The following is a 27,378-nucleotide window of genomic DNA, read 5'->3' on the forward strand; positions in this document are numbered from 1 at the left end:
GCCTGGCACGTGCCAGCGTGGGGATTTGCCGGGAGGATTAGCCGTCGCACAGGTCCCGGCGCTGACCTGCTTTTGGCAGGGGCCACGCCGGGGATGGGGACTCAGTGCCATGGCATCCCAGCTCCCACAGCCACTGGATGCCCACGGGACAGGTCTGGGTGTGACCCTGGTGTCCCCCCTGTCCCCAGCCCTGTTGCAATTGCGGGGGTTTAATCTCAGGGCGGGCAGGGCCCCTCCACCCACAGTCGGCAACCGGAGCCGGTTTAACCGCACGGCAAAACATCCCCGTGTAACAACAGCCTGGAATCCCATCCAGCTCCGGAGCCACGCGGTGGAAGGTGGTCGGTCACCCATCCGGGTTCCTGTGCGGCTTCCATAGAGGAGCCCAAAATGGGAGCGTGGGGGGGCTCCTGCCCTGAGCACTGCCCCGCAGGGGGACACACAAGTGTGGGACCAGCATTGTGGGACACACATGGGGTGCAAATGGCTCTGTGGAGCATCCATAGGTTTGTGGGATATAGATGGCTTCACGAGACATCCACAGCTCCAAGGGACACATATGGCTCCATGGGACACCCATCCATGGGACGTGGATGGCTCCATGAGACATCCAGGGGTCCATGGGACACGCACAGCTCCATGGGACAGCCACAGCTCCAAGGGACACATATGGCTCCATGGAATGTGTGTGGCTCCTTGGGCCATCCATAGGTCCATGGGATACAAACGGCTCTGTGGGACATCAGAGCTCCATGGGACATCTGTGGGTCCATGGGACAGCCACAGCTCCATGGGACACCCACAGCTCCAAGGGACATGTATGGTTCCATGGGACGTCCATAGGTCCATAGGACATGGATGTCTCCATGGGATGTGTACAGCTCCATGGGACATCCATGGGGGACATGTGGCTCCACGGGATGTGCACAACCCCACAGGACACACATGACACTCCTGTGAGGGGACAGTAGGGATGGGAGAACCTTCCCCTGCTCAGAACCCCACCAGGGCTGGGGCTGTGGGACCCCTGCAGGGACCCCTTCTCCTGGCCGGGACCCCTTCTCCTGGCCAGGCCCCCTCCCCAGCTGGGGTCCCCCTCTCGGGAAGGTCCCCTTCCCTGGGGAGCCAGGGCTACCGTACATGAGGTGGCAGCAGGAGGGGGAGCCCAGTAGCCATGGTGCCTCTGCCCTGTCCCTGTCCCCTCTCCCCAGTGCCTCACCCGTGCGCCAGCCCCTGTGTCTGAGCTGTCACCCTGTCCCCACCTCTGTCCTCTGCCCTGCCCCACCTTCCATCCCCATTCCCACACCTGTTCCCATCTCCCATTCCTGTCACTGTCCCTCTCCCTGCTATCTGCCCACTTACCACCCGCACCCCATGGCCCCCCTACCCCCCGTGTCCTCCCATACCCCCATAGCCCCACACCCTGCCATGTCCCCCACATGATCCATACCTCCCCGTACCCTCCCATACCCCATCACGTCCCTCCATACCCCCCATACCCTCCCGTGCTCCCCATACCCCCCATAATCCCCCGGCCCCTCCATGTCCCCATATCCCCCCAGACCTCCCATGCCCCCCATACTTCCCAAGTCCCCCTGTGCTCCCATACCCCCTATAGTCCACATACCCCCTGTACCCCCCTAGCCCCCATGTTCCCCATATGCCCCATGACCCCTATAGCCCCCATACCCCCCCACACACCCATACCTTGCATACCCTATATAGCCCCCATAGTCTTTATAGCCCCCATACCCACCATGCCCCCATAGCCCCCAGACCCCCCACCCCACCATACCTTCCATACCCTCCATGCCTCCATACCTCCTGTACCCCCTTATAGCCCCCGTACCCCCCATAGACCCCATACCCCCATGCACCCATACGTCCCATACTTCATATAAGCCCCAGAGCCTCTATAGCCCCCCATAGCCTCCCCATGTCCCCATGTCCCCATACCCCCATGCCCCATACCCCCATGCCCCGTACCTCCCATACCCTGTATAGCCCCCATAGCCTTTATAGCCCCCACATCCCCCAGCCCTGCAGACCTCCCATACCCCCCATGCTCCCATACCCCGTAGAGCCCCCATGCACCCATACCTCGCATACCCTCTACAGCCCCCAGACCCCCATACACCCCATGACCCCTATAGCCCCCATAACCCCGTGCACCCATACCTGCCATACCCCCTATAGCCCCCATGGCCTCTATAGCCCCCATGGCCCCCACCCCACCATACCCCCTATACCCCCCATACCCCCTATAGCCCCCGTACCCCCTATAGCCCCCGTACCCCCCACGCCCCCACAGCCCCGCCCCCACGCCCCGCCCTGCTCCGGGGCGGCGGCGGGCGCTGACCGGGCGGGCAGGGGGCGGCGGGCAGGGTCCAAGGCCGGCCGGGGCGGGCCGGGGCGGGCCGGGGCGGGCCGGGGGCGGCGCTGCGGGGCCTCCGCAACCTGCCGCCGCCCGGGCCGCCCGGCAGAGGCGGCCATCCCCGCCCGGGGCCGCGGCACCATGAGCGGCCGCGTCGGGGACCTCAGCCCGCGGCAGGCGGAGGCGCTGGCCCAGGTGAGCCGGTACCGGCAGCCGAGGATGCCGGGGGGGGCGGGCGGAGCCGCCCCGACACGCTCCGCCATCCGCTGCCTGCGCGGCACCGGGCATCGCCCCCCGCCCGGGCCGCCCCCGCCCGCCGCCGCCGGCGCCTGCCCCGCAGCGCCCACGGGGAGTCCCTGGGGGTCTCACCGGTGAGCCCCCCCCCGGCGGCGCTGCCCGCTGGGGAACGACCGGCCTGGGTGGGCCCTGGGGGTCTCACCGGCTGGGCCATCCCGCTGGCATCCCCCCGGGACCGGGCACCGGCGAGCTCCCCCATCCCTCTCCCATCTTCCCCGCTGGTCCCACCGACGGGTGGGAAACGGCGGGCAGGGCTCCCGGGGCTGGGAGTGCCCGGCCGAACCGGTGGTGGTCGGTCACCCACCAGGGTGGCTGTGCCACCCAAGGCCACCTCCGACGCCTTCGCCGGCACCTCGCCAGGTGCCAGGCCCCACCCGCATCCCCGCACCCCACCACGAGGGCAGCCGGCCGCGTTATCTGATGGGTGCCCGTCCAGCCCAGCCAAACTCCAGCCGCGGTCGATGACCCCACTGGCACCGGGCACCGGGAGCAGGCGCAGGGCACGGAGCCGAAACGTGGGTGATGACCTCGCTGGGGTCCCAGCACCGGGAGCAGGCGCAGGGTGCGGAGCCAAAACATGGGCGATGACCCCGCTGGGGTCCTGGCACCGGGAGCAGGCACAGGGTGCGGAGCCGAAACTGTCCCGGTGCCAAGGCGGCAACGGGTGGGCGAGAAAGGCGAGCTGCGAAACCCGTCCGCCGGCACCTTGTTTTTCTCAGGGTGAAGAAGCTAATCCCGGGTTTAATTACACCTAAATTCAGCGGGAGATAATCTAATCAGCCTCATTAAGGCGAGGTCCTGGACTGGTACGGAGATTTGGACTGGGGCTTTGCTGGGGTGAGCAGGGCCACGTGCCAAGGGTGCCCCGGCACCCCCACACTCCCCCAGTTCTGCACCCTCCTGCCTGCTCCGGGCCACCCAGGGGGGCTGTGAACCACTGGGATGTCACCAGAGCAGGGGGACAGGCAGTGACCGACCAGTGACTGGCTCAGCCCCGAAGGATGCCACGGGTGATGGCAGAGGAGAGGGTTGGTCCACCTGCGGGACAAGGGTGGCTGGTGGGACCCTCGCCGGGGGCAGCCCCCACTCACACCTTTAGCAAGAGGATCGGCTTGGGGACAGGCGGTGCTCAGTGGCTGGCCTGGGGACAGTCCCCTGCCAGGGAGGAAAGCGGAGATGGCCACTCACTGTGGCTGCACCTGGTGGCAGGGACGGGGCACGGGGTGCCCCTTCTCTCCTGGGACAGTCCCAGTCCTGGATGGGGCTTTTTTTGAGGGGGAGGGGTACACAAACATGAAGCCCTGGAGCTTTCGGGGTGGGAGCAGGGACCCGTCCACCAATGATCCCTCTTCTCCCCACAGTTTCGGGAGAACCTGAAGGACGTGCTGCCCTCCCTGCCCTCCCAGGATGACTATTTCCTCCTGAAATGGCTCCGAGGTAACCCCAGGGTGGGGGGCACGTGGTGGGGGCTGGAAGACCCCATGGGGGGCTGTGGGGCTGGGGACATCAGCAGTGGCACTGAGCTTTCTGCTGTCTTGCAGCGCGTTGCTTCGACCTGCCCAAGTCAGAGGCGATGCTCCGCAAGGTGAGAGGGGCACCCCGCTTTTTGGGGGGGACCTTGCCATACCACCATTGTCACCTGGGATGGGACAGTGCGCCATGGGCCACCAGCCTCTCCCAACAAGGGTGACCCTCCCATGGGGTGTCTCTCATCCCATGGGATGGGGGGTCCCCAAATCCCCTCACCCCAGCTTGCTCTGCCCCCCACTGCAGCATGTCGAGGTCCGCAAACACATGGACGCCGACAACATCATCGCCTGGGAGGCTCCCGAGGTGGGTGTCCCCAGCCCCGGGGTGGGAGTCCATGGAGGGGGACTGTCCCCTTCCCTGGGAGGGTGCACGGTCCCCCTGAGCCCCTTGCTGTCTCCCGCAGGTGATCAAGAAGTACATGTCAGGGGGAATGTGTGGCTATGACCGGGAGGGCTGCCCCATCTGGTACGAGATCATCGGGCCGCTGGATGCCAAAGGGCTGCTCTTCTCCGCCTCCAAGCAGGACCTGCTCAAGAACAAGTTCCGTGACTGCGAGGTGCTGCGGCAGGAGTGTGAGCAGCAGAGCCAGAAGGTGGGCACCTGCCTGCCCCACCAGCCCCACTCTCATCCGTCCCCACCAGCCCAGCTCCCCATCGTCCCCACCAACACGTCCCCACCAGCCCCCCAGGCCCATGTCCCTGCCAGCCCCATAAATCCATGTCTGGTCCATCCCCACCAGCCAGTGCCCTCCCCAGCCCCATGGGTCCATGTCCCTGCCAGTCCCATTAAGTCCACACCTTGCCCATCCCCACAACCCGATGTTCTACCCAGCCCTGTAGGTCCACATCCAGTCCATCCCCACTAGCCCGTGTCCCTGCCAGCCCCACAAGTCCATGTCCTGTCCATCCCCACCAGCCCGTGTCCCCATCCCAGCACCCACACCAGCCCACAATGCCCCTTCTCCCCACACCAGCACTTGGGAGGGAGCTCTGGCCCGGGGGGGGGGACCAGTCCCTGCAGGGGGTGGATGCCAGCTGAGCCCCCTTGTCCTCCTGTCCCAGCTGGGCAAGAAGATCGAGATGGTGATGATGGTCTATGACTGTGAGGGCCTGGGCCTGAAGCACCTCTGGAAGCCAGCTGTGGACACGTACGGGGAGGTGAGGGGCTCCCTGCCCGCCCCCCCCTTCCCCCGCTGGGGGCCACTGCTGTCCCCAGGCTGCAGCAGGGATGCAGGGATGTGGGCCAGCTCGTGCCCCGAGAGATGATGTGGGGCAGGTCCCTGCCGGTGTCCCACACCCCTCCAGCGCTTTGGGGTGGGGGTCCCAGCCTGCACCCTGCTGCGCTCCCCCCTGTGCCTTGGTGGGTGCATGGGGCACAGGGATGACCCGAAGCTCTCCCCATCCTGCAGCTCCTGTCCATGTTCGAGGAGAACTACCCCGAGTCCCTGAAGCGCCTGTTTATTGTGAAGGGTGAGTCTGGCCCCAGGGTCCCACTCCCCCTGGCTGGGTGCTGACCCCTACCCTAACACCCCCCATCTTCCCCCAGCCCCCAAGATCTTCCCCGTTGCCTACAACCTCGTCAAGCACTTCCTGAGTGAGGACACTCGCAAGAAGGTCGTGGTCCTGGGATGTGAGTCCTGACCCCCTCCCCAGGGTCTCCCCAGCTGGAGGGGTGCGGTGGAAGCCAAAAACGGGGTGCCGTGTCCCCTTCTGCTTTCATCCCACCCAGGGGTGAAACCTCAGCCCTGGGGGGTGGTCCCTGGCTGGGCCAGGGCTCGCTGCAGGGCTCACAGCCCCCCTAAACCCCGCCGTCCTCCACCTCACCAGCCAACTGGAAGGAGATCCTGCAGAAATACATTGACCCCGGGCAGATCCCGGTGGAATACGGGGGTACTCTGACAGACCCCGACGGGGACCCCAAGTGCCCAAGCAAGGTAGAAGCCCCCTTCCCCGAGCTCCTCAGGGTTGCAGGGGTGGTCCCCCCATCCCTACATCCATCTCCATCCCCTTCCAGATCAACTACGGGGGGGACGTGCCCCAGCACTACTACGTGCGGGACCAGCTGGCGCAGCAGTACGAGCACACCGTGGTGGTCAGCCGCGGCTCATCCCACCAGGTCGAGTACGAGATCCTCTTCCCCGGCTGCGTCCTCAGGTGAGGAGGGGGCTCAGGTGGGGAGGGGGCTCCACGCCACGGGGAAGAGAGAGCTGTGATACAACGGTGGGTGTCCCCCACGCCACCGCGGGAGCCTGACAGCTCTCCTGGTGCAGGTGGCAGTTCAGGTCGGAGGGAGCCGACGTGGGGTTCGGGGTGTACCTGAAGACCAAGGTCGGGGAGCGGCAGCGGGCAGGCGACATGACCGAGGTGTACCCCAACCAGCGCTACAACGCCCACATGGTGCCTGAGGACGGCTCCCTCACCTGCTCCACGCCTGGCATCTGTGAGCACACCCCCTGCACGGGGGGGCATGGGGCTGGGGACACACACATGGCCCCCCGGCTGCTCCCCACGCCCCTGACACCCCCCTTCCTCCCCGCAGATGTCCTGCGCTTCGACAACACCTACAGCTACCTCCACGCCAAGAAGGTGAGCTACAGCGTGGAGGTGCTGCTGCCCGACACCACCTCCGCCCAGCAGATCCAGCAGCTGGGGGACAAGCTCAGCGAGGTGGGGCTCAGCCACAGCCCCTAGCGACGCCCCCCCCACCGCTCTGTGCCCCCAGGATGGGCCAGTGACCCCCTGCCCCAGCACGGCAGCTGGGAGGGTGGGGAAGGGGCTGAGCCCCCCCCAAGCACACGGACTGGGGCGGGGGGTGAGCGGGGCCGGAGGGGGACAGAGCACATGTGGGGTGTCATCCCCCCCCACCCCCCGCCCCGTGCCTTATGTGGGTCCTGTGCCCAGCTGCTGCTGCGTGGGGTGGGGGGAGTAAAGGGATGGACTCAGCTGGGTCTCCTCTGGTTTTTGTTCCCCAGCCGGCCCCTGCTGCCCCCCACCCCACAGCCAGCCCTACTGACCCCCCCAGCCGGCCCCTGCTGCCCCCCACCCCACAGCCAGCCCTACTGACCCCCCCAGCCGGCCCCTGCTGCCCCCCACCCCACAGCCAGCCCTACTGACCCCCCCAGCCGGCCCCTGCTGCCCCCCACCCCACAGCCAGCCCTACTGACCCCCCCAGCCGGCCTCTGCTGCCCCCCACCCCACAGCCAGCCCTACTGACCCCCCCAGCCGGCCCCTGCTGCCCCCCACCCCACAGCCAGCCCTACTGACCCCCCCAGCCGGCCTCTGCTGCCCCCCACGCCATAGTCGGCCCTACCGACCCCCCCGCCGGCCCCTGCTGCCCGCCCCCCCCCCCCCCCAGCCCCCCAGCCGGCCCTGCTGCTCCCCCCATAGACCTGCCCCTACTCCCCCCAGCCGCACGGGCTGGTCCATCCCCATTAGCCACACCTCAAGCCCCCGCTGGCCCCGCCTCGGCCCCACATCCCGCCACGTGACCACGGTGACGCAGCGCCGCCCGGCCCCGCCCTTGTCGCCGTCTCGCCGCGCCGGGGGGGGGCGGGGACTGGTGACGCGGGCGGGGAGGGGCGGGGCGTGCGGCGGGAGGGCGCCATGGGGGCGGCGGAGCCTGACCGCTACCGGGACACGTGGGTCCGCTACCTGGGTGAGCACCCCCGGGCACCGGGCAGTGACACCGGGCACCCCCGTGGGTATCGGGCAGTGACACCGGGCACCCCCCCGGGGCACTGGGCATCCCCCGGGCACTGACACCGGCGTCCCCTCCGGGCACTGGCGACCCCCCTGGGTATCGGGCAGTGACACCGGGCACCCCCCGGGGCACTGGGCATCCCACGGGCACCGGGCACTGACACCGGGTACCCCTCCGGGCACTGGCCACCCCCCTGGGTATCGGGCAGTGACACCGGGCACCCCCCGGGCACCGGGCAGTGACACCGGGTACCCCTCCGGGCACTGGCCACCCCCCTGGGTATCGGGCAGTGACACCGGGCACCCCCCGGGGCACTGGGAATTCTCCGGGCGCTGGGCACCCCCCTGGGTATCGGGCACTGATACCGGGAACCGCACCGGACGTTCCCCGAGGCACCGGGTGCTACGTCGGGTACCGGGCACTGACACTGGGCATCCCCCCCAGTACCGGGCACTGACACGGGGAACTGTGCACCCCCCCCCGGGTATCAGGCACCAGACACTGACACCGGGCACCGGGTACTGACGGTGGGCACCCCCCGGGTACCCGGCACTGACACGCAGCAGTGGTACCACACACTGACACCTGTCCTTGGGCACTGACACTGGGTACCAGTCACAGACACCAGTGCCAGCCGTGTCACCCTAGCTGTCCCGAGGTGATGCAACTGCTCCGAACACCCCCATGCCCCTGCTGCCCTCCTGGGGGAATGGGGACACGCAGTGGGGAAGCACAGGGACACGGCCGGTCTCTGGCCCCATTGACCCCCCCAACCCCCAGGTTATGCCAACGAGGTGGGCGAGTCCTTCCGCCCACTGGTGCCATTGCAGGTGGTGTGGGCCAGCTACGGTGTGGCCACTGCCTATGTGACCGCTGATGCCATCGACAAGGGCCAGAAAGCTGCCACCGTGAGTGTCACCCCTTACACTGCCCCCACCCCCAAGCTGCTGTCCTCACCACTGACCTCTCTCCATCACCCCCAGGCACATGCACAGGACCCCGCACGGGCCACGCGGGTAGGGGTGGCTGTGGTGGACACGTTTGTCTGGCAGAGCCTGGCCTCGGTGGCCATCCCTGGCTTCACCATCAACCGCCTCTGCGCCGCCTCGCTGGCCCTGCTGGGCACCCTCACCCGCTGGCCACTGCCTGTGCGCCGGTGGACCACCACTGCCCTGGGGCTGGGCGCCATCCCCCTCATCATCACCCCCATCGACAGGTAAGGGACACCCCCTTGGAGACACGTGGGTACCACCTCCCCATCCCTGCATCCCACGGGGCATCCCCCCACCCCAGGCCAGAGGGATGAAGTGCTTCTCCTCACAGGGGAGCTGTTCCCAGTATGGGCTTAGGGCTGGGGGAAGCACGGGGTGACTGGGGAGGGGGTCCCTGCACCAAAGGGGCTTTGCCAGGGCCCAGCCAGGTCATGGCCTCATGGGAATGGAGATTAGCGGGAGCCAGGCGCTGAGCAGGGGATTAGCGAGGTGAGGCTGCGCTAAGCCTGGTTTTGGGAGGGCTGGGGCCTCTGGGACATTAGGGACAGGTCCCAAGGGGACTGGGGACAGCTCCAGCCAGCCCCTCCTCATCTTAGCCAATTAACCATACCCCAGGGAGCCCCCAGGACCCCACCGATCCTCTCTCTTGCTGCAGGACTGTGGATTTCCTGATGGACTCCAGCCTCCGCAAGCTCTATGGGGCACCAGGAGAGCCCCCGGCACCACACTGAGCCCCCCTGGTCTGGGGAAACTGAGGCAACACTGCTGATCTTGGGGTGCTGTGACCCATCTACTGTGAACCCTTGCTCCAGCGATGGCCTGGGAGCTGCCCCCCCTGTCCCATGGCTGGTCCTAATAAACCATTTCAACCCTGACCACATGCTGGGTGATGCTTGGGTACCGCAGCCATGCCAGAGCCAGCAGGGACCCATTGCTGCGTCCTCTCCTGGAGGGGACACTTGGGTCTGGCTGGGTCCCAACCTCCAGGTAATCTCCACCCTGAGATGGGGGTGGTCCTTGCAGACTCAGAGCAGCCCTGATCACCCCACCAGCACCCCCAGGCCTAGCTGGAACCCCTCCCCAGCCACTCCCAGCCTCATGGGATATCCTGGTGACTGTCCCCAAGGAGCTGCTACCATGTCCAAGATCTTCAGTAGTGCCTCCAGGAACCCAAATTCCCCCAACCAGAAGACACCCCCAGCCCCAGCACCACAGGCTGGGGCCATGCCACCATGCCTGGTGGTACCTCCTGGTACCAGATGTGGCTTCCAGGAGTGGTGGTATGGCCCCAGCCTGTGGTGGCATTCATGTGGTACCACCAGGAGAAGCTTTAGAGTAAAGAAAACCACCTTTTATTGGGAAGGAGGAGGGTCACTGGCTCACACCGAGCTCTGTGCCAGGCTGCGGTACTCCGGATCCAGCTCACCCCCTTTCTCAGTCTCTCTGGGGACCAGGGCCCCCACCACGCTCTGCAGCTCAGCCTGGAAGGGACATCGTTGCCTCGGCCACTGCCGCCTCGGCCACTGGCGCCTGCCCAGGCGCCACATGGCCACAGCCAGCCCCAGCAGAACCCCCACCAGGGTGGCTGCCACAAGGGCGCTGCCCACCAGGGCCAGCCCGGCCAGCAGGAACCTCTTTATCGTACGGCAAGGTGCTGGGAAGAGAGGAAAAATACCCCGGCGGGTTCAGAGGTTGCTTCAGCACCCGGGATGGTGAATCTGGGGCCATGGGGAGAGGGTTGGGGGTGTCTGCTCACCTTCATACCAGGGCACCTTCTCCTTCTGCACCAGCAATGGTCCAACCATCTCCCGGTGGAGCATCCCCTCTCCTGGGAACCCTGTGGGAGGAGATGACCAATACAGCTTGTCCCAGCCCCTGGAGGTACACACACACCCCTGCACCCCCTCAAGACCCCAAACCCACAAGGGGCCACCACATCCCCACCCCAGTACCTGGCAGCTCTGCGGGGAAGTTGTCATCAGGGGGACAGCCAGCATCACAGCAGTGGCACAGGGTGCTCTGGGAAGTGTCCTCTGCATTGTACCAGCTGGGAGGAGAGGACAGAGCTGGGATGGGTCTAGGCATCCCTAGCCCCAACTGCAAGACCCACATGGTCTCTCCATGTCCCCCATGCCAGCAGGTCCCTCCAGGTCTTGGCCTGGACCTTGGCCACCCTAAAGGAAGTGTCCTCCTGGTGACACCAAGCACCACCCTACTCCCCGCCCAATTCATCTGCAGCAGGAGGGAGCCAGGACCTGTGGTGATGCCAGCAGGCTGTCATGGGAGCAGCGGCACCCAGACCGTGGCAGGGTGGCATGGCCCCCTGGATGGGTTCCCTTGACAAGTGGCTTCTGATCCCAAAGCACCCATGGGTGCTCACGCCCTAGGGCACCAGCAGGAACCTGCACCAGGGCTGAGCCTACCTGGCGGTGGCTTGGCTGTAGAAGCAGAACCTAGTGCCATGCCCTCGGGCACTGGTGGGGCCCCACGCTGTCAACAGGCAGTGCACATAGACCTGCCAAAGACACCAGCCCCAGGCAGGGCATGACACCGCTGCGCCCTTCTTCAGGGACCCTGCTTTCCTCCCACCCAGCCCTGTTGGACCACCCCAGTGGGGAGCAGGATGCCCCCAGGAGGGACAGTGCTGTGGGAGCCCCAGGTCATCCCCCATAGGGCCTCTCTCCCACCACCAAGGACATCACGCCAACCTCACCTCCTCCTCCTCCTCCAGTTCATCCTCCAGCACAGGGGCCAGGATGGCAAGACGGACAGCAGACACCCCTCTCCTGTGCTGGACAGACATGCTCCCCAGTTTTTGCCCGTGCAGGCACCTAAGGCAGGAGAGCAACACAGGAGCATTCCCAGAATTTCTCCAGGCCCTGAACATCCCTCCCCATTAGGAGGTCTTGCAGGACCTCAGGGTGCCTGGAGAAAGCAGTCCCCACCTCCCACCCCATGGGCACTGACCCATGGCTGTTCACCACCACGAAGACCCTTTTGGGTCGTCCCAGCTGCTCTGAGGTGGTTCCGTAGCACTGGTCCACATAGATCTTCAGAGAGATGCCCGGACTGAAGTCAACCCTGGCCTCCAGGTGGATGGCAGAGCCAGGGCTGAGCACCAGTGGCTTCTTCACGGCACTGGGGTCCCCTGAAAGAGAAGGGAGGGTTGGTTCCATGTGACATCCCCAAGCCTGTCCCACCACAGACAGGGACATCAACACATCCCAGACCACCACTCACAGGTGGTTTTACCTTCACCCCTGTGAAGCAGGTGCCCACCTGCAGCTCCCCAATTTCAGAGCCCATCTCCCGTCCCTGGAAGCCAAGAGTCATCCTGGCTCTGTCACCCCAGTCTGGCTTCCCTGCCTGCTCCCCAGAACTACAGCACCTTCCTGGTTCCCCACCACCAGCCCAGAGCAGAGAGGGACCACATCACCTGTTAGAATGACAAAGGGCAGCTGACCCCCAAAATCTGATCATGGAATCAAGCACAGGATTGGGAACACCTCAAAGCACCACCACTCAGAGCTCTGCACCCTCTGCAAGACTGGGAGGGGAGGTCCTGCAGGGGTGGCCACCTTCTCCTGGTGGGCCCCAGTGCTGAGGCCAGCCAGGAGAAAGTACTGGGTGTCACTGGTCAAGCTCAGTAGTCTTGGCCAGACCCATCCTGTGGTCTCATCCCCCAAAGGTGGCACCCAACACAAGACCCAGGGCACTCACCATCCAGGAGCCTCAAGGTGAAGTTCATGGTGGGCTCCTCCAAGCGGCCGTAAGCATGAGCCCCACCAGGCACAGTGGCAGCAGCAAGCACTGGGGCTGCAGCCCTTGTCCCCACACCTGAGGACATCACTGGAACCATCACCATGTGACTGAAGGTCTCTGAAGTATCTGGAGCCATGGTGGTCCCTGCAGCAAGGAGAGGGTTTAGCCAGTGGGGCTCAGCACGCAACAGCATATCTCAGACACAGTGGGGACATCCAAGTCCTCAGGTGTCCTTGGGACTGGTGGAGGACAGGTGCCAGCAGCACAAAGGCAGGGAGAGCACTCAGGAGCTCAGCTGGGTTTGGGCACATCAGGGTGCTCCTCGATCCCCAGCTCCCCCAGCCAGGACCTCCCTTGGTCTTGGTGGCCAGGCCCTGGCACAGGGTCACTTTAGTCACTGTGGTGGTGTGTGCTGGAGGAAGTGGTGTTCCACAAGGGTGTTCCAAAATGCAAGGTTAAGTGTCCCCAGCCCCCTCAGCACCAGGTATGCCTGGGAGCTGACAGGCCGGGGCCAGACCAGGAGCTGCTCACGGGATGGGACACCATTGCCAGCAGCTACATACCCCACCAGTGGCTCTAGTCCCCCCACCCAAACCAGGCCCCTGCAGACCTGGGGGTGCAAGGAGCCCCCGGCAAGCCCCTTGGCTCCAACCACACATCCCCAGAGTGCCAGGGTCATTTCAGAAAGTCTCTTTTCCACCAAGAAAACCTGTACCAGCAGGTCCAGGAGGGCATCAGGAATCAGCACTGGGTAAAACCAAGGGCCACTCACCACCCTCCTGCACCTAGACAGCCAGGAGGTCCCAGCCCCACTCACCTGCCACTCCCAGCACAGCCCCACACACCAGCACCAACCAACACAGCCCCATCCTGAGCAAGCAGCAGCCTCAGCTCTAACCCCTGGGGACCTTTAAAGACCAGGGCTGGGTGCCAATGGGCTCCAGCTGGTGCTGCCGGCTTTTGGAGATTTGCTTGATTTGCTCTGCAGTCAATCAGGGTCCCATGTGTGGGGCTGGTCCTACATGCCATCCCAGCCCCGTCACAAGGATCTGCACCCATTGCTCAGCCCCTGTTCCATCACACAGGCTCAGTTGCACCGCTCAGTCTGGTCCTGCATGGGGTCTTGGTCCTGAGGAAGGTCCAGGTCCCACTGCATGGTCCCATATGCACCAGTTAGTTCTGGTCACCATGCATGATGCTGGTCCCACCATGTAGTTTTGGTCCTGTATGTGGTCCTGGTCCGACCAGTTTTCCTTGGTCCAAGTTGCACCACATGGTCTGGTCCCACCACTCAGTCTTGTTCCCATGGATGTTCCTGACCCACCTCATGGCATGGTTTCACCTCATTGTCCTATACATAGTCCTAGGCCCACCACGGTTCTGATCCCACCATTCGGTCATGGTCCCATGCATGATGCCGATCCCATCACACAGTCCTTGTCCCATTATGGTCCTGCTGGCAGCCCCAGCCCCAGTGCCACCACACAAGCCTGGGGACCCACAGTCCCAGCTTGGTCCCGTTTATTGAGAACAAAAACCCATAGGAGGAGGGTGCTGGGACAGGGGACTTCAGCAGGACTTTCCTGCCACCCTTTGGTCCCAGGCAAGTGCACAGCTGCCGCTCCCCACCCCAGGGCACTGGCTGCTCTCCAGGACAGGCAGCTCTGGGGGCACAGGTAGCCCAGTTGAGGCAGCAGTTTGGTCACAGCCAGGACAGAGACCTGGTGAAGTCCCCATCTGTGCCTCCTGCCTGTCTTGGATGTCCCCAAAACCCCATCACAGCCCCCTCTGCATGGGTTGACCTGGTGGCCTGGGCACAGAGGGACACAGAGCACGTCCCCAGGGGAATGTCATCCCAGGTGGGCTGTGCAACCGACCTCCTGCCTCAGAAGGGGCTTTTCCATCCCCCTATCTGCAGAGACAACTGGTGGCTGAGGTGGGATTTGGCATCTGCTCCCAGCAAGAGAGCTCAGCATGTCATGGGAGATGCCTGTGGACCTCAGGCAGGTGCCCCCCGTGCACCTCTGTGTCCCCCGCACCCATCCCAGTGTCTGTGGGCAGCATCATGTGCAGTTGAGTTGGTGGCCCCAGAATGGCTATTAGGGTGCATGTCCACCCCGGTACCACTGGTGTTTTGGTTGAAGAAGCCCCGGTGCAAGTCCCAGGGCCACCCCTGAAAATGGGGTGCACCTGCCAGCAGCACAGCTGGGACCCAGTGGCATGACTGGGTTGTGTCACCTGTGATGGCTGTCCCATGGGTGCTGGTGTCCCTGCAAAACCAGCAGACCTTCCTGGTGGCCTCTGCGCACCATGGGAATCACAAGCCAGCACCCAGCAGCACAGGCGGCTCTGCAGGGACAGTGCGGACCGATCCAGGCACCCCATTCATGCTGGGAGTCTCGTGCCTCGGCGCTGCCCTGGGGGGACAGGGCTCCCCACCTCTGGGAACACAGAGCTGGGACCCTGCAGGGCTGCCGGGCCGCCCCGCAGGCAGAGCAGATCTGGGGGGAGCAGGGACCACCAGAGCATCCTGCCACGTGTGGCCGCCCTGCAGGCAGAGCAGATGTGGGGGGAGCAGGGACCAGCAGAGCATCCTGCCGCGTGTGCCAGGAGCCGGTGCGAGGGGGTGTCGCTTCCTCCCCAACCTGCCCCCAGAGAAGGAGTTGGCTGGACCATCCTTGTGTTAAAAACTGGCAAATACACGATTATCTTACAAAAGTAGAACTGCTTTTTTATTTCTGGTCTTTACAAAGGGAGCAGAACACAGGCTGGGGGCTGGGGGGGGGGTCCCTTTGCTGCTGGGGAGGCTCAGCTGCGGGTGCCACCTTCGTGCCCGGCCAGGGCCACTCTTGGCAGGATGCGGCATTGCCAGTGTCATCCAGCCCGGCTGGGACGCCCGGGTTTTGTCCCCACTATGGGGCAGGAACAGACTCTGTCCTCAGCACCCCCCCATGCCGGGGGGATGGCATTACTGGGACGGTGGCTGCCGGATCCCGCTCCACTCCCCATCTCCTCCCCGTGCCAGTTCTCACCAGACCCCGTGAGCCTTCTGGAATGTCCCCTGTAGGGACCAGGGCCACGGGGCCCTCTAACCAGGATGATGGGGGGCTGGGAGGAGACCTGCTGCATGGACACCCTTTGCCTGCTGTGACCTTGAGCCTGCTGATAAATGCCGGGGCTTTTGGGGTGCCAAATGGCTCCAGGTGGCTCCGGGTCACAGCCTGCCATGGACCAATGGCTGTGGATGGGCTGAGAATGTGCCGCACTCATCACACCCATGGGCTGGAACATGCCGGAGTGGTGCAGCAGGCTCCAACACGCAGCCCCAAAACCAGGGCTCAAGGGAAACAGGGTGATTTGAGGAGCCCCTCGAGGTTCAGGTTCCCTGCTGGCAGCTCTGCCCACCCCGGGTAAGGAGGACCCTCCACCACTGCTGGCTGGGCACATCCTTGCCTGCACTGACTGACCCACGGTGTGCTTCTGGCGACGTAGCGACGGATGTCCTGCTCCCACTGGGACAAGGCCATGTCCTTCCTGAATATCTCCTCTGGCCTTTTTGTGGGGAAAGTAGTAGTGGATTCTGCTGGAAAAAGCCACCCCCAGGCCCCTGGTCCTTGACCCCTCAGAGGCAGGGGTGGAGGCAGAGGATCTGCCCTCCTTGCCTGTGGGTGATGGCAGCCCCCACCCAGGCTCCTGCCCAAGCTGGGGCTCTGCAGGAAGGTGATGGAGGGTCCTCCCGACCCTGGGTGCTGGAGCCTCTGGCCGGTTCTGCTCACGTCCAACCAAAAGACACCATGAGTAAGAAAAATGAAAGCACCTGGTTCTTCCCCGGGGAGAGGGGGGCACCTGCTGTCCCCTACCACTTCAGGAAGTCCCGCACATAGCTCCATAGCTTGGTGATCCAGAGGTTGACCCCCAGGTCAGTCAGGTACTGGATTTCGGGTGTCAGCATCTTACGGCACAGCTTCTGGTGCTTCTTGTTGATCTTCTTCTTCAAGTTGTAGCCCAGGATGGACTTCTCCCCCAGCGGCTGCCAGGGTTGCATAGAGGACTCTTGAATGGCACTGGCATCCACGGGGTGTCCCCCATCGATGCAGATGCTCTTCATCTTCTCGTTTTCCCTCTGCAACTCTGCCACGTCCTTGGCCATCCGCTCCCTCCCGTAGGCCTCCACCTTACGCCAGAAGGTGGCATTAAAATAACGGTAGAGCTTGGCGTCGATGAGGTTCCAGGAGGTGGCCTTCTCATAGAGCTCAGGTGTCAGCCGGGAGATGGTGGAGCCCTTACGGGCGTTGAGCTTGAAGTAGAGGACATCCTCCAGCTGCCAGCACAGCAGGTCCTTCAGCAGCACCAAGGACTCATCAAAGTACTCGAGCAACATGACGAGGTGGAAACGGCGATCTATCTCCTGGATGTGCTCCTCCACCAGTGGGCTGTTGGCGTTCATGTTGTTGTCGTAGCCCAAGTCAAAGAAGAGGAGGTTTTGGAGGTAGTGAGCATTGAACCCATTGGGGTCGTAGTAGTGCCAGGGGTCCCGGAGGAACTCCGCCAGCTTGTCCTCTCCCGTCAGCTTCCAGGTGAGGGGGATGACGCGCCCAAAGTAGTGGAAAGAGGACTCGAAGAGGTAGGCAGGGTCCCGCAGCACTGTCACAAAGGTGGCATCTGACGGCAGGAGCTTGCGCACCTCCTCGTAGTGGAAACGCATGTGGTTGCAGATGATGTTGAAGCACGCGCCTGGCCGGTAGTGCTGCACCTGGCTGCGCTCAAAGTAGGAGGGGTAGTAGAAGTCGTTGCGGCCATTGGGGAAGGCAAATTTCAAGCGATGCTTCTCCCCGAAGCGGAAAAGGATGTTGAGGATGGTGCTGCTGGCTGTCTTGTGCGTCTTCATGAACATGATGTTCAGCTTGGGCAGGCAGCTCCATCCCGGGGGGCTGCCTGTGCTGTTGGCCACTGCTGGGGACTTGCCAGGGGCTGAGTAGGAGGAGCAGGAGGAGGGGACAGGGATCCTGGTGGGGAGAAGAGACAGGACACTGGTGAGGGCAGCTTGGCCAGCGTGGCCCAGCCACCGTGAAGGCTTGGCCATTTTCCTTCCTGAAGGAGCTGCATCTGGGGGCGGGTGCTGGACCTGGGGATGGGTGCTTGTCCCCAGCATCACCCAGGCTCCCTGGCAGGGACAAGCCCAGCTTTGGGCAGAGCCCCCTTCATCCCCAGCCACATGCCCAGCAGGACCAGGGCACCCACCCAGCAGGAGCCCCCCAGCAAGCAGGGCAGAGCCCACCACCCATATGAGCCTTCCAGCATCAGATGCACCTCTGAGCCACCAAACCAAGCTCGTTCACCCCTGGACAACCCCAGCCACTGAGGCTGTGCCACTATGGGGGTCTTCACATTGGTCAGCCCCCACCAGCAGCTGTGCAGCCTGAGTAGGGGGTTGCTATCCCTCCCCACACACACAGTCGTGGTGGCCCTGGTGCAGGTGATGCTAAGACACACATGGAGACAAGTTCTCCATGGTTGTAACTCCATGGACAGGAGCTGATAACATTCTTGCCAAGTCTGGAAGTTCTCAACCTCTTGTAGGAGTTGTGGAGGATCCAGAACCCCAGCAAAGAGGGAAATAATTCTAGTGCATGGCTCTGCAGATGAGTTTGTGGGCCCTCAGGGAACACTGAGAATAACTTGTGTGTTACCTGAGATGCCTGGAGCAGGGAACAGAAGCTGCAGTGTCAAGTGACTTTGGACACTGTTAATGAAGTTGCAAAAGCTGATCCTTGATAATGATCCCATCAGCAGTGCAGGCTGGCACGCAGCTTACGAAACACCCGCAGGCAGATCTTGTTTATAAGCTTAGACAAACGTAATGCTAAGAGGGGTGGCCAGGAGCTGAGCCCTGCCGAGTGCCGGCTTTCGCTGCGATGGGCAGCAGCGAGCGCTGAACCTACCTGTGCCCATCTCTGCGGGCAAGAGCTTACATGTGGCAGCATTCTGGTAGCTCTTGAAGGACAAGCCCTTGATAGAGTGTCCTGTGGCTCCTGCCTGCTGGGGAACGTTTCCAGTAATGCTTTTCCTTCTCCCAGGGGACACGAAGTTGCAGTGGGCAGGGGGACTCCTGCGCCTCCTCATCCCTTCCATCACTCAGGAGCTGAGCACTGGCTGCTGTTTTGCAGCAGGTCCCCTCAGGGTGAGCATCCCTCCCCGGCCCCCCAGGGAACTGGGGTTCGCCTTCCCCCCCACCCATGAGACAGGGTGCAGTCTCCAACAGGAGGCTGTAGCAAGGGGACATCTCTGTGTGGAGCCACCAGAGCCTGGAAAGCCCCAAGTCTGTCTCCAGTTGGGGGTGCCCGGTGCGAAACAGAGTGGCCAAGCTGCCAGGGGGGACATGTGGGGACCCCACACTCACTCTGTCACGCTGACTTGCAGCGGGGGAATGGCGTAGGAGTAGAGCAGCAGCATGAAGCTGGTCAGGAGGGTCCCCAGGACAAGCCCCTTGCACATAGACCTCCAGTGCTTCCCATGGTGCAGCATCCTGGTCACCTGTGGGCAGCAGAGAGAAGAGCCATTAGCACAGGGAAGCAGGGACCAGGGAGACTGTGTGACTCAAATCACAAGTGAATAAAGCATGAGGGCATCTCTTGGGCATGGAAGGTCCTGGAAAGCATCTCACCAGGATTTTTGGTGCTGGCACTGCTGGGAGAGAGGCAAGCCAGCACCAGGTGTGCCCCCAGCCAAGGACACAATGGATTTGTGGCTAAAGAGCAGAGTCTCTGCCTGCCCTGCACACCCTTTGCCCACCTGAAGTGACTCCCTGGCCCAACACAAGAGCAGTCAGAGAGGCTGTGGGGCTGGAAATGGGGGGAAGAAAGGAGCTGCGCCATGGGGCAGCCCAGCCGGAGTGGGCATCCTCTGCCAGGCTGCCCCAGCAGCTCCCTCTGCACCGAAAAGTCACCCGAGTGGGTAGGAGCTTTCCAAGGGTGGCTGGGGTCCCTTTCCCCAGGAAAATCTCCAGGCCTGACCAGGAGCTACATCAGCTTTGGGCGTATTGGATGCTGCAATACGCACCCAGTGCAGCCATGCCTGGCCCTCCAGCTGCATCAGCTGCAAGGGGACTCGCTGCTCCTCTCCGGCCATGGCACCTGCACCTTTTGGTGCTTGGCCGGGGGGGGGAGGGGGGGGCAGACTGACACAGACAGGACAAAGGGGGTCTGGGGCAGGATGCCCCCCCCCCAGATTGCACATACACAGACCTATATGCATGCACAATTGCACACAGGCATGCATGCACATGTGCACGTACACACACACACACGTCCATCCCATGCATGCACGCACACACACACGGACACAAACACACATCTATGCATGCACACATGGGGGCACACATCTGTGCATGTTCATGCTTCCACATGCATGCATGGACACACACGTATGCACTCATGAATCTCCCTGAAGGACACAGACACACAAGCGCACACACATCTATGCGCTCATGAACACACTGGGATGCAGACATGCACACACCTATACATCTTCATGTGTGCCCACGTATGCACAAGGACACAGACATACATGCATGTCTATGCATGCTCATGCATGCAGACGTGCATACAGTTGCATGCGTGCACACACACAGGCAGCAGGCAGCCCCAGCCCCGCCACCCTGCAGGCTGCCCCCTCCCCAGCTCTGCTCCCCCTCTGCAGCCCCCCTGGCCCCCGGCAGCACCTGCCCAGCCACACGCCGATGACACTCGCCACAGGCCTGGGATGCAGGGGGCAATGGCAGCCCCGGCACGCCAGCGACTGCATTGCAGCAGGCTTGTCCTCTGCAGCAGGACAAGGGGACGCGTCACCCGTGACCGCAGTTCCCACTGCTGGGGGGCTGCAAGCAAAGCCTGGTGGCCGGGAGCACCCCCCTGAGCTGGAGAGCAAAGCCCTGGGCAGCCCCCCAGCCCTGCACCCCCATTTAGCGGCTGTGGGAACAGCATCACCTCCCTGAGCTTCCGCCTGCGCCGGCTGCCCCAGCACTGCTCTGGCTCCCAGGCATCCTTCAGCCGAGGCTGGCTGTGTTCCCGGCTGCCCACTGAATAACACCCCCTGAAAATAACCCAGCAGCCCCCCATGCCTGCCGCAGCACTGCCCCCCCCCCCCCCCCATTAGCACCAGCAGATAAATCGGAGGAATTAAATCCTGGCTGGGAGAGCAGTGGGCTACACACAGACACATTTCAGCCACCCCAGCCCCCACATAGCAAAGCCCCCCCAGGATTTCTAAAGCTAAACCCCAAGCAGAAAGGTTACCCGGCCAGCACGGAGGGTGCCCAGGGCATGGCGAGCCCGGGCTGCTGCTCCAACCTGCCTCCCCCTCTCTCCAGCCCCCCCCCCCCGGGTCACCTCGTGCCGCTGAGATTTCCAGCTCGATGAATAATGAATGGAAAATGCAACCGGAGCCTGAGGCTGCGGCTGGGTGCTGGGCACAGCTTGTCCTGGCACCCGGCGTGGCAGCCGAGGGATGCCGATGGGCTAGGGGTACCTGGTGGCACCCCACAAGCATACCCAAGCTCCCCCAAGTGCTCCCCCCTCGCCCTGCGGTAGGGACCGCTGGGTCAGGCAGGGATGGCCGCATCCAGCCTCTTCCCAGCCAGTGTTCTGAGCCGCTGGCAAGGAGCGGCAGGCATACGGGGATGTATGGTGTAACCCTGCGGGGAGCAGGTGGCTCTGACCGCCAAGGTGCAGCACGAGTGTAAAGCCCAGAGCGTTTCACACGCCTGGGAGCAGCCAGGGTTTGGTCTTACACTGTGGCTGCGATTGTGCCACGGTCACCATCCGCAGCGCCAGCACTAGCTGGAAAAGCCACTGGTGAGAACCGGGCAGCACCGGAGGGGACGCCCACCCATGTGGGTGCTGCAGGTGGGAGCGGAGCTGCATCCCACCGGCTCGCAGGCTGCCCTTCCTGCCGCAGCACGGGCCACGGTGCTGCCAGTGCTGGCACCAACTGGGCCGAAATGGATAAATAGAGTAAACTGGCACCTTTAATGTCCCGCTCAGCTCCCAGCCTCGGGGGGACCCCACCACACCCCCGGGGCAGCACAGCACCCTGGCCCCACGCGCTGGGATGCCAAGACGTTTCGCTCCACCCTGGCTGGCTCCCCTGGGGTGGTTCTTGCAAACAGCTCCCAGCCCAGTCAGTTTATTGACTTTGCCTTAAATGAGTGGCTTAATTATTAATAGCTCACCTGGAGAAGTGTGGGGATCAAGATGTTTTTCCTGGGGCTTCCATTACCGCAGGGCAGCCCTGGTGCCAGCTCTCAGCCAGCTGGCTGAAATTCCCAGCCGGAGGATGTGGCTGAACCGGCCATTTCGCCATGGGTCACCCCCCAGGATGGCCTGGGCCACGTGGCTCTGCAGCCCCGTCCCCTTGTCCCAGCAGGTCCCCTAGTCCCTGGAGAAATCCCTGAGCCTTCTTTTGAGTTTTCCCTTTACAGCTGAACCCCTGTAGCCACCACACCTGCTGCTTGCTCCTCCTGCCCTTACCAGCCCACAGGCATACTCTTTTTTCCATACGCCAAATTTCACGGTGGCACGGTGCTTCCTAGCCCCCCCCATCCCCCTTGTACACCTGCCGTGGGTGCAAACACCCATCTCCATGTGCCCCCAGCACCCTGTTACATAAAGCTGCCCCCCAACCACCCACCCCCCCCCACCCCCACCCCAAGCATCACCTTTTCCTTTGCTTAAGCTGCTCTCGGCGAGCCGTCACTCTCCTCTCCTGGGCTGGCCGGGGCACAGGGGGAGCGGGTGGCACGGGGCGGGGGTGCCGAAGCTGCTCCGACATGGAATAAGCACATCCCAGACAGCTCCCCACAAACGCTGGTTTTTCCAAAGCCTCCCCACCAGTTGTGGTCTTTATGGCATTACAAGAGCCCCGGCCCTGTATCACTGGCCTGGGGAGGGGGGGAAAAAAAAGAGAAAGAAATGAAAACCACTGGCAGAGGGATGCGGGGATGCGGCCGGGCACTGCCCGGCTCCCCCGGGACAGCCAGGCCAGGCTCCGGTGCCCGCTGCCACCCCGGGCCTCCCGTCTCCCCACCCACTCCTGGCAGCACAGAGGAGGCATTCAGCCCGCTGCCTGCCAGCGCCGCAAACAAGGGAGCCACTTGTCTCCATCTGCAGTGCCGGCCTCAACGGGGACATTGTCACCGCCGGCCCCGTGCCCGGCCCCTCCGCTCCCCTGCACTGCCACGCCACCGCCAGCCCCCAGCACCCACGGCGGTGGGAGCCAGGGTGCTGCTGGCCAAGCAGGTGATGATGGCTGTCCCCCAGCAGTGGCACCCAGCTCCTCTCCAGCTCTCACCAGTCACCATCCTCCTCCGGTGGGATGGCTAGTGGCCCAGCTGGCACCTCCTGGAGCTCATCTCGAGGTGGGGGGCACTGCGGCCCCACACCCCCAGCCTGGCTGCCTGCTCACCAAGGCACCCTGGCAGCACCTCTCCATCCTTCCCGCAGCATCCTTCTGCCCGCTCTAAATGGCTTTTAGAGCCTTCGTGGCAGCAATATTTATGCTCTCCCTACCTCGGCATGATAACCATAGAGCCACCGCACTGCCACCAGCCTTTCTCCCTTTCCACAGTCCCACTGGCTGTGCTGGGACTTGGGGTCTCTGCTCACCCTACCTGCAGGGGCTGAAGGTTGCCGCCACCTGTAGGGTCCTGCCACGATGCGGCTGTGCTCAGCAGGGCAAGTGGGCGCCCTGGGGAGGGCTCAGTCCCCTCTGGCACTCCATTGGTGCATCACCCCATGGTGGGGCAGAAAAGGACCCATTGTGCGCCCAGATCCGGTGCTCGCTGCTGCCCTCGCAACCAGCCCTCTGCTGCTGAAGGCGGTGACAGCCCCATGCGTTTGCTGGTGGCTGCGCCTGCATCTGCTGCCCCAGGGCTCGTTGGTGTACCCGTGATGCGCCCCACAGCCAGCCCCGGCACCCCCCGAGCCCATGAGGGAGGTGTTTGGGGTTCAGAGCTCGCCCCCACGGGGCTTGAGGTCACCCTGCTGAGCCCCAGGCGGCCAGCTATTGCCCCATCGCAGGCAGCTGCCGCATCCTGCCCTGCCTCGGCGGGACAGGTTCTCGCCCTGGAGTTAACTGCGTAACCTCCAGCCAGCACTGGGGGACGAGAAAAGCCAGAATATCCTCCGTCATTGCAAGAAGGACAAAGGGCCACCACCTCCCTGCTGGCCCCTCTGGCATGTCCCCACTGTCCTGGGACAGATGCCTCTTCCCAGCATCCGCAGCCCCGGATGAGGGATTCCATCTGGCTCCTCAAAATTAAAGTCCAAAGCCGCGCCAGCCGTGCCAGGAGCAGGAGAGAGGGATGGGCACCTCCAGGAAACGGAGGAGAACAAACAAGCACAAGTGAGAGCAGCCACACATTTCCCAAAAATCAATGATGGGATGTGCCCGCCTGCCCCGGGGGAGGCTGAGGCTGCTGCCAGGATGGGGACAGGAGACTCTCCCTGCTGCGATGCCCGAGCACACAGCAAGCGTGCAGCCTGCCCCCAGCTCTCATTTGATGCATTTCCAGTTGCACCCAGCCCTGGCAGGAGTCACGCCTGGTGTTTATTGCCCACCTCTTCCCCCTGCCCCCCCAACTCATCTGTCACGGGGTAACGGCTGCTGCCAGAAATAACCATGACACCAGATTAAATAACACCCCCGGCTCTGCTGCCTGCCACAGCTGCTCACCTTTTCATCCCCTTACCTGGGTTTGCCCTGGAAACAGCGGCGTGGGGGCAAGGAGCTGTGTCCCCCCCCTCTCCCCAGGGCACCTCTCTTAATTCCAGGTTTCCCCCTTTTTGGGGGGATGGCGTTTGAAGGATTTCCAGCCAGATGGGGACCATGGCGGCCGGGATGCGGCAGCTCGACGAAGGGATGCTCACAGCCTTGGGTTGCACTATAAATGAGGCGGGGAGCCACAACACCCCATCTCCCACACCCCATGGGGTATAAACCCTCGCCAGGGGAGCTCCACCACAGCGTCCCCCACCCCCATCCCCCCACCTGGGAGCGGGTAGAGCCAATCCCCCTGGGTTTGAGGGTACAAACAGAGCACTCACGCTGGAAGCTGTGACCGCTGGGGAAGCACGCGCTGGAACCGGGGATCCTGAGGGACTGGATGAGGAGCAGAGTGGCTGGCTGGGGGCACAGGCGGTGGCACACCCTGTCCGGGCCAGGGCTTGGCCCCATCAGACACTTGTTGGCCAAGCGTGTGTCAGATACCTGTATCATGCAGAAAAGCTGTCATTAGTGCTGGTTAAAGAGGGGGAACTGGTGGCCATTGGGGTGGCACAACCGGTTCGTGGTCACTGGCCGGGCAGCCTGGCCGCTGCTGGCGGCTGGCTCTGCGTGCCGGTCCCACCGCCCGTTCCTTATCTGCTGCCCCAGCACAGTGGGGCTGGGAAGCCCCATTCAAGGTCTCCTGGCCCAGGGTGGGAGCCCAGCTCTGGCTGCAGCCCCTGGAGCTCCCGAGTGGTTGAACCTCCACCTTTCCGAGAGGTGAAGGCAGGGGTGGGGGCAGGGGGAAGGGGGAAAAGAAAGGCAAAGGACTCCCAGGGCCACCACCCCCCCCAAAAAAAACCAAACCCAAAAAAGAAGGGGAAAGAGAAAAAAAGTAAGAAAATGTGGGGGAAACAAAAAAGGAAGGGGGGGGGAAGAAAGGGGGGAAAAAAAGGAAGGGGGAAGAAAAGGAAGGGGGAAAAAAAGGAAGGGGGGAAAAAAGGAAGGGGGGGGAAAGAAGGGGGGGAAAAAAGGAAGGGGGGGAAAAAGGAAGGGGGGGGAAAAAAGGAAGGGGGGGAAAAAGGAAGGGGAAAAAAAGGAAGGGGAGGAAAAAAAGGAAGGGGGGGGAAAAGGAATGGGAAAAAAAGGGAGGGGGGAAAAATGGAAGGGGGGGGAAAAAGGAATGGGAAAAAAAGGAAGGGGGGAAAAAAAGGAAGGGGGAAAAAAAGGAAGGGGGGGGAAAAAGGAAGGGGGGGAAAAAGGAAGGGGAAAAAAAGGAAAGGGAAAAAAAGGAGGGGGGGGAAAGGAAGGGGGAGAAAAAAGGAAGGGGGGGGAAAAGGAAAGGGAATAAAAGGAAGGGGGGAAAAAAAGGAAGGGGGAAAAAAGGAAGGGGAGGAAAAAAAGGAAGGGGGGGGAAAAGGAAGGGGGGGGGGGAAAAGGAAGGGGGGGAAAAAAAGGAAGGGGGGAAAAAAAGGAAGGAAAAAAAGAAGGTGGGCTGTTAGGGACAATTCCCCATCTGTGCTGTTGCTGGCTCACTGCTGGGGGCTACCGACCCCCAGGGCTGGCAGCGCTCGCAGCCAGACCTGTCCCCAGAGCGGTGCCAGGGGGTGGCTCAGCCCGCACCTCAGTGTCCTCCAAAAAGCCCTGTGAGATGGAGCAGCCTGCCCTGCAGCTGAGCACCAGGGTGTCCCCATGAAATCCCGAGACAAACAGCCTTGACCACGGCTGGAGACACGGTGTCCATGCAGAAGGTGCCAGGAGGTGACACTGATTCCATGGCCCTGGGAACAAGGAATCTCCATAAAAGACCCACGAGCCGCCGCAGCCTTCCCCAGAGCTGTGGACATGGGTGTCCCAATAAAAGCCCCATGAGATAACCAGCCGTTCCCATGGCCAGGGACAACGTGTCCCCCCACAAGACAGCACAGCGTTCACCACAACTGGGGACAAAGTGTCCCCACAAAGCCCCATGTGACGGGACAAATTCAGCGCAGCTCCAAACGAGGACGTCCCTACAAATCCCTGCGGGGTACCAGAGCCTTCGCCGTGGCTGGAGGTGAGGGTGCCACCACCAAAACCCCTCAGATCCCCACAGCAAGCCACCCCGCCGCAGGACACCCCTTCCCAACCTTTGAAATGAGCTGGAAAAGGGGGAAAACCCCCATAAATCTTGCCCAAAGGTGTTACCCTCCTGTGCCTGGGAGGGCAGCCATGAGGAGGCCCCAGGGCCGTGTGTAGGCCCCGGCGAGGAAATGTGTGTGGGTGGCTGTTTTGGGAGAAAAGTCCCCAGGATTTAGGGGAAAGGGGGGGAACACCACTGATTCCGGGGCTGCCAATCCTCCAGATGTGCCCTGTGCCACCAGGGGGTTGATGCCCCGGCATTGGCTGTGGCAGCCCTGCTTTCTCCGTGTGTTGCTTTATCTCAGCCAAGAGCCCCAAAATAATCTCTCCTTCACCCCCAAAACTGCTATTCTGGCCGCTTGCTGCAGGAAGGTGGGAGAGGGATAGTGAGCCCCAAAAGACCTTTGCCTTGGCCCTTTGCAAGCAGTGGGGCTGGGGGCACCTCTGAGGGCCAGCTGGTTCAACCTGCCTGGTCACGATGTCTCCATGGACAGAGACTCTACTGCTGCTCTGAGCAACCTTGTGCCACTGCTTGGTCACCCTTACGGTGAAGAAGCATTTCTTGATGTTCTGAAGAACCTCCTGGGTTTCAGCTTGTGCCCATTGCCTCATGTCCTGGCACTGGACACCACCGAGAAGAACCTGCCTCTACCTTCACACCCTTCCCTCAGGTATCTATACCCATTGATAAGATCCCCCTGAACCTGAACTTTTCCAGTCCCAACTCTCGCAGCCTGTCCTCCTAGGAGAGATGCTCCCATCCCTCCATCAACTTGGTGACCCTTCACTGGATATGCTCCAGCATGTCCATGCCTCTCTTGCACTGGGAAGCCCACTGCTGGA

General features: G+C 63.0%; 3 protein-coding genes across 8 annotated transcripts; 2 read left to right on the top strand and 1 right to left on the bottom strand.

Annotated features, from left to right (window-relative positions):
• Positions 1–2,441: 2,441 nt before the first annotated feature.
• On the top strand, positions 2,442–7,117 carry SEC14L2 (SEC14 like lipid binding 2). 3 transcript variants are annotated; one of them, XM_040607210.1, is made up of 12 exons: positions 2,442–2,569; positions 4,033–4,108; positions 4,213–4,256; positions 4,445–4,504; positions 4,605–4,793; positions 5,263–5,358; positions 5,610–5,670; positions 5,747–5,830; positions 6,028–6,134; positions 6,215–6,354; positions 6,471–6,640; positions 6,740–7,112. In XM_040607210.1, the coding sequence occupies exons 1-12, from the start codon at positions 2,516–2,518 to the stop codon at positions 6,889–6,891; spliced, it is 1,233 nt and encodes a 410-aa protein (XP_040463144.1). In that variant the 5' UTR covers positions 2,442–2,515; the 3' UTR covers positions 6,892–7,112. The 3 variants fall into 3 exon arrangements, with proteins under 3 accessions (XP_040463144.1, XP_040463154.1, XP_040463162.1); XM_040607228.1 differs by lacking the exon at positions 2,442–2,569 and adding an exon at positions 3,297–3,391 and having other exon boundaries at positions 6,740–7,110; XM_040607220.1 differs by lacking the exon at positions 6,471–6,640 and having other exon boundaries at positions 6,740–7,117.
• A 633-nt stretch (positions 7,118–7,750) lies between these two features.
• Positions 7,751–9,767, top strand: MTFP1 (mitochondrial fission process 1). 2 transcript variants are annotated; one of them, XM_040607239.1, is made up of 4 exons: positions 7,751–7,855; positions 8,681–8,808; positions 8,884–9,116; positions 9,548–9,767. In XM_040607239.1, the coding sequence occupies exons 1-4, from the start codon at positions 7,804–7,806 to the stop codon at positions 9,621–9,623; spliced, it is 489 nt and encodes a 162-aa protein (XP_040463173.1). In that variant the 5' UTR covers positions 7,751–7,803; the 3' UTR covers positions 9,624–9,767. The 2 variants fall into 2 exon arrangements, with proteins under 2 accessions (XP_040463173.1, XP_040463183.1); XM_040607249.1 differs by having other exon boundaries at positions 8,953–9,116.
• Positions 9,768–15,362: 5,595 nt separating this feature from the next.
• Positions 15,363–22,749, bottom strand: GAL3ST1 (galactose-3-O-sulfotransferase 1). Of its 3 annotated transcripts, none has more exons than XM_040607260.1 (3): positions 22,370–22,749; positions 19,055–19,188; positions 15,363–17,660 (listed from the first exon to the last, which is right to left on the bottom strand). In XM_040607260.1, the coding sequence occupies exons 2-3, from the start codon at positions 19,177–19,179 to the stop codon at positions 16,511–16,513; spliced, it is 1,275 nt and encodes a 424-aa protein (XP_040463194.1). In that variant the 5' UTR covers positions 19,180–19,188; positions 22,370–22,749; the 3' UTR covers positions 15,363–16,510. The 3 variants fall into 3 exon arrangements, with proteins under 3 accessions (XP_040463194.1, XP_040463207.1, XP_040463199.1); XM_040607273.1 differs by lacking the exon at positions 22,370–22,749 and adding an exon at positions 20,949–21,163; XM_040607265.1 differs by lacking the exon at positions 22,370–22,749 and adding an exon at positions 20,375–20,761.
• Positions 22,750–27,378: the final 4,629 nt, after the last annotated feature.

Source organism: Falco naumanni, chromosome 1, assembly GCF_017639655.2.
Source record: "Falco naumanni isolate bFalNau1 chromosome 1, bFalNau1.pat, whole genome shotgun sequence".
In the NCBI taxonomy this organism is placed as follows: Eukaryota; Metazoa; Chordata; class Aves; order Falconiformes; family Falconidae; genus Falco; species Falco naumanni.

Coding starts and splice junctions, on each gene's coding strand:
- GAL3ST1 (XM_040607260.1), bottom strand. CDS start 19,179: ATGCTGCACCATGGGAAGCACTGGAGGTCTATGTGCAAGGGGCTTGTC. Junction 17,661..19,054: donor CTGCAAGTCAGCGTGACAGA/GTGAGTGTGGGG, acceptor TCTCCCCACCAG/GATCCCTGTCCCCTCCTCCT.
- SEC14L2 (XM_040607210.1), top strand. CDS start 2,516: ATGAGCGGCCGCGTCGGGGACCTCAGCCCGCGGCAGGCGGAGGCGCTG. Junction 4,109..4,212: donor CCTCCTGAAATGGCTCCGAG/GTAACCCCAGGG, acceptor GCTGTCTTGCAG/CGCGTTGCTTCGACCTGCCC. Junction 6,135..6,214: donor ACCCCAAGTGCCCAAGCAAG/GTAGAAGCCCCC, acceptor ATCCCCTTCCAG/ATCAACTACGGGGGGGACGT.
- MTFP1 (XM_040607239.1), top strand. CDS start 7,804: ATGGGGGCGGCGGAGCCTGACCGCTACCGGGACACGTGGGTCCGCTAC. Junction 7,856..8,680: donor CACGTGGGTCCGCTACCTGG/GTGAGCACCCCC, acceptor CCCAACCCCCAG/GTTATGCCAACGAGGTGGGC. Junction 9,117..9,547: donor ATCATCACCCCCATCGACAG/GTAAGGGACACC, acceptor CTCTTGCTGCAG/GACTGTGGATTTCCTGATGG.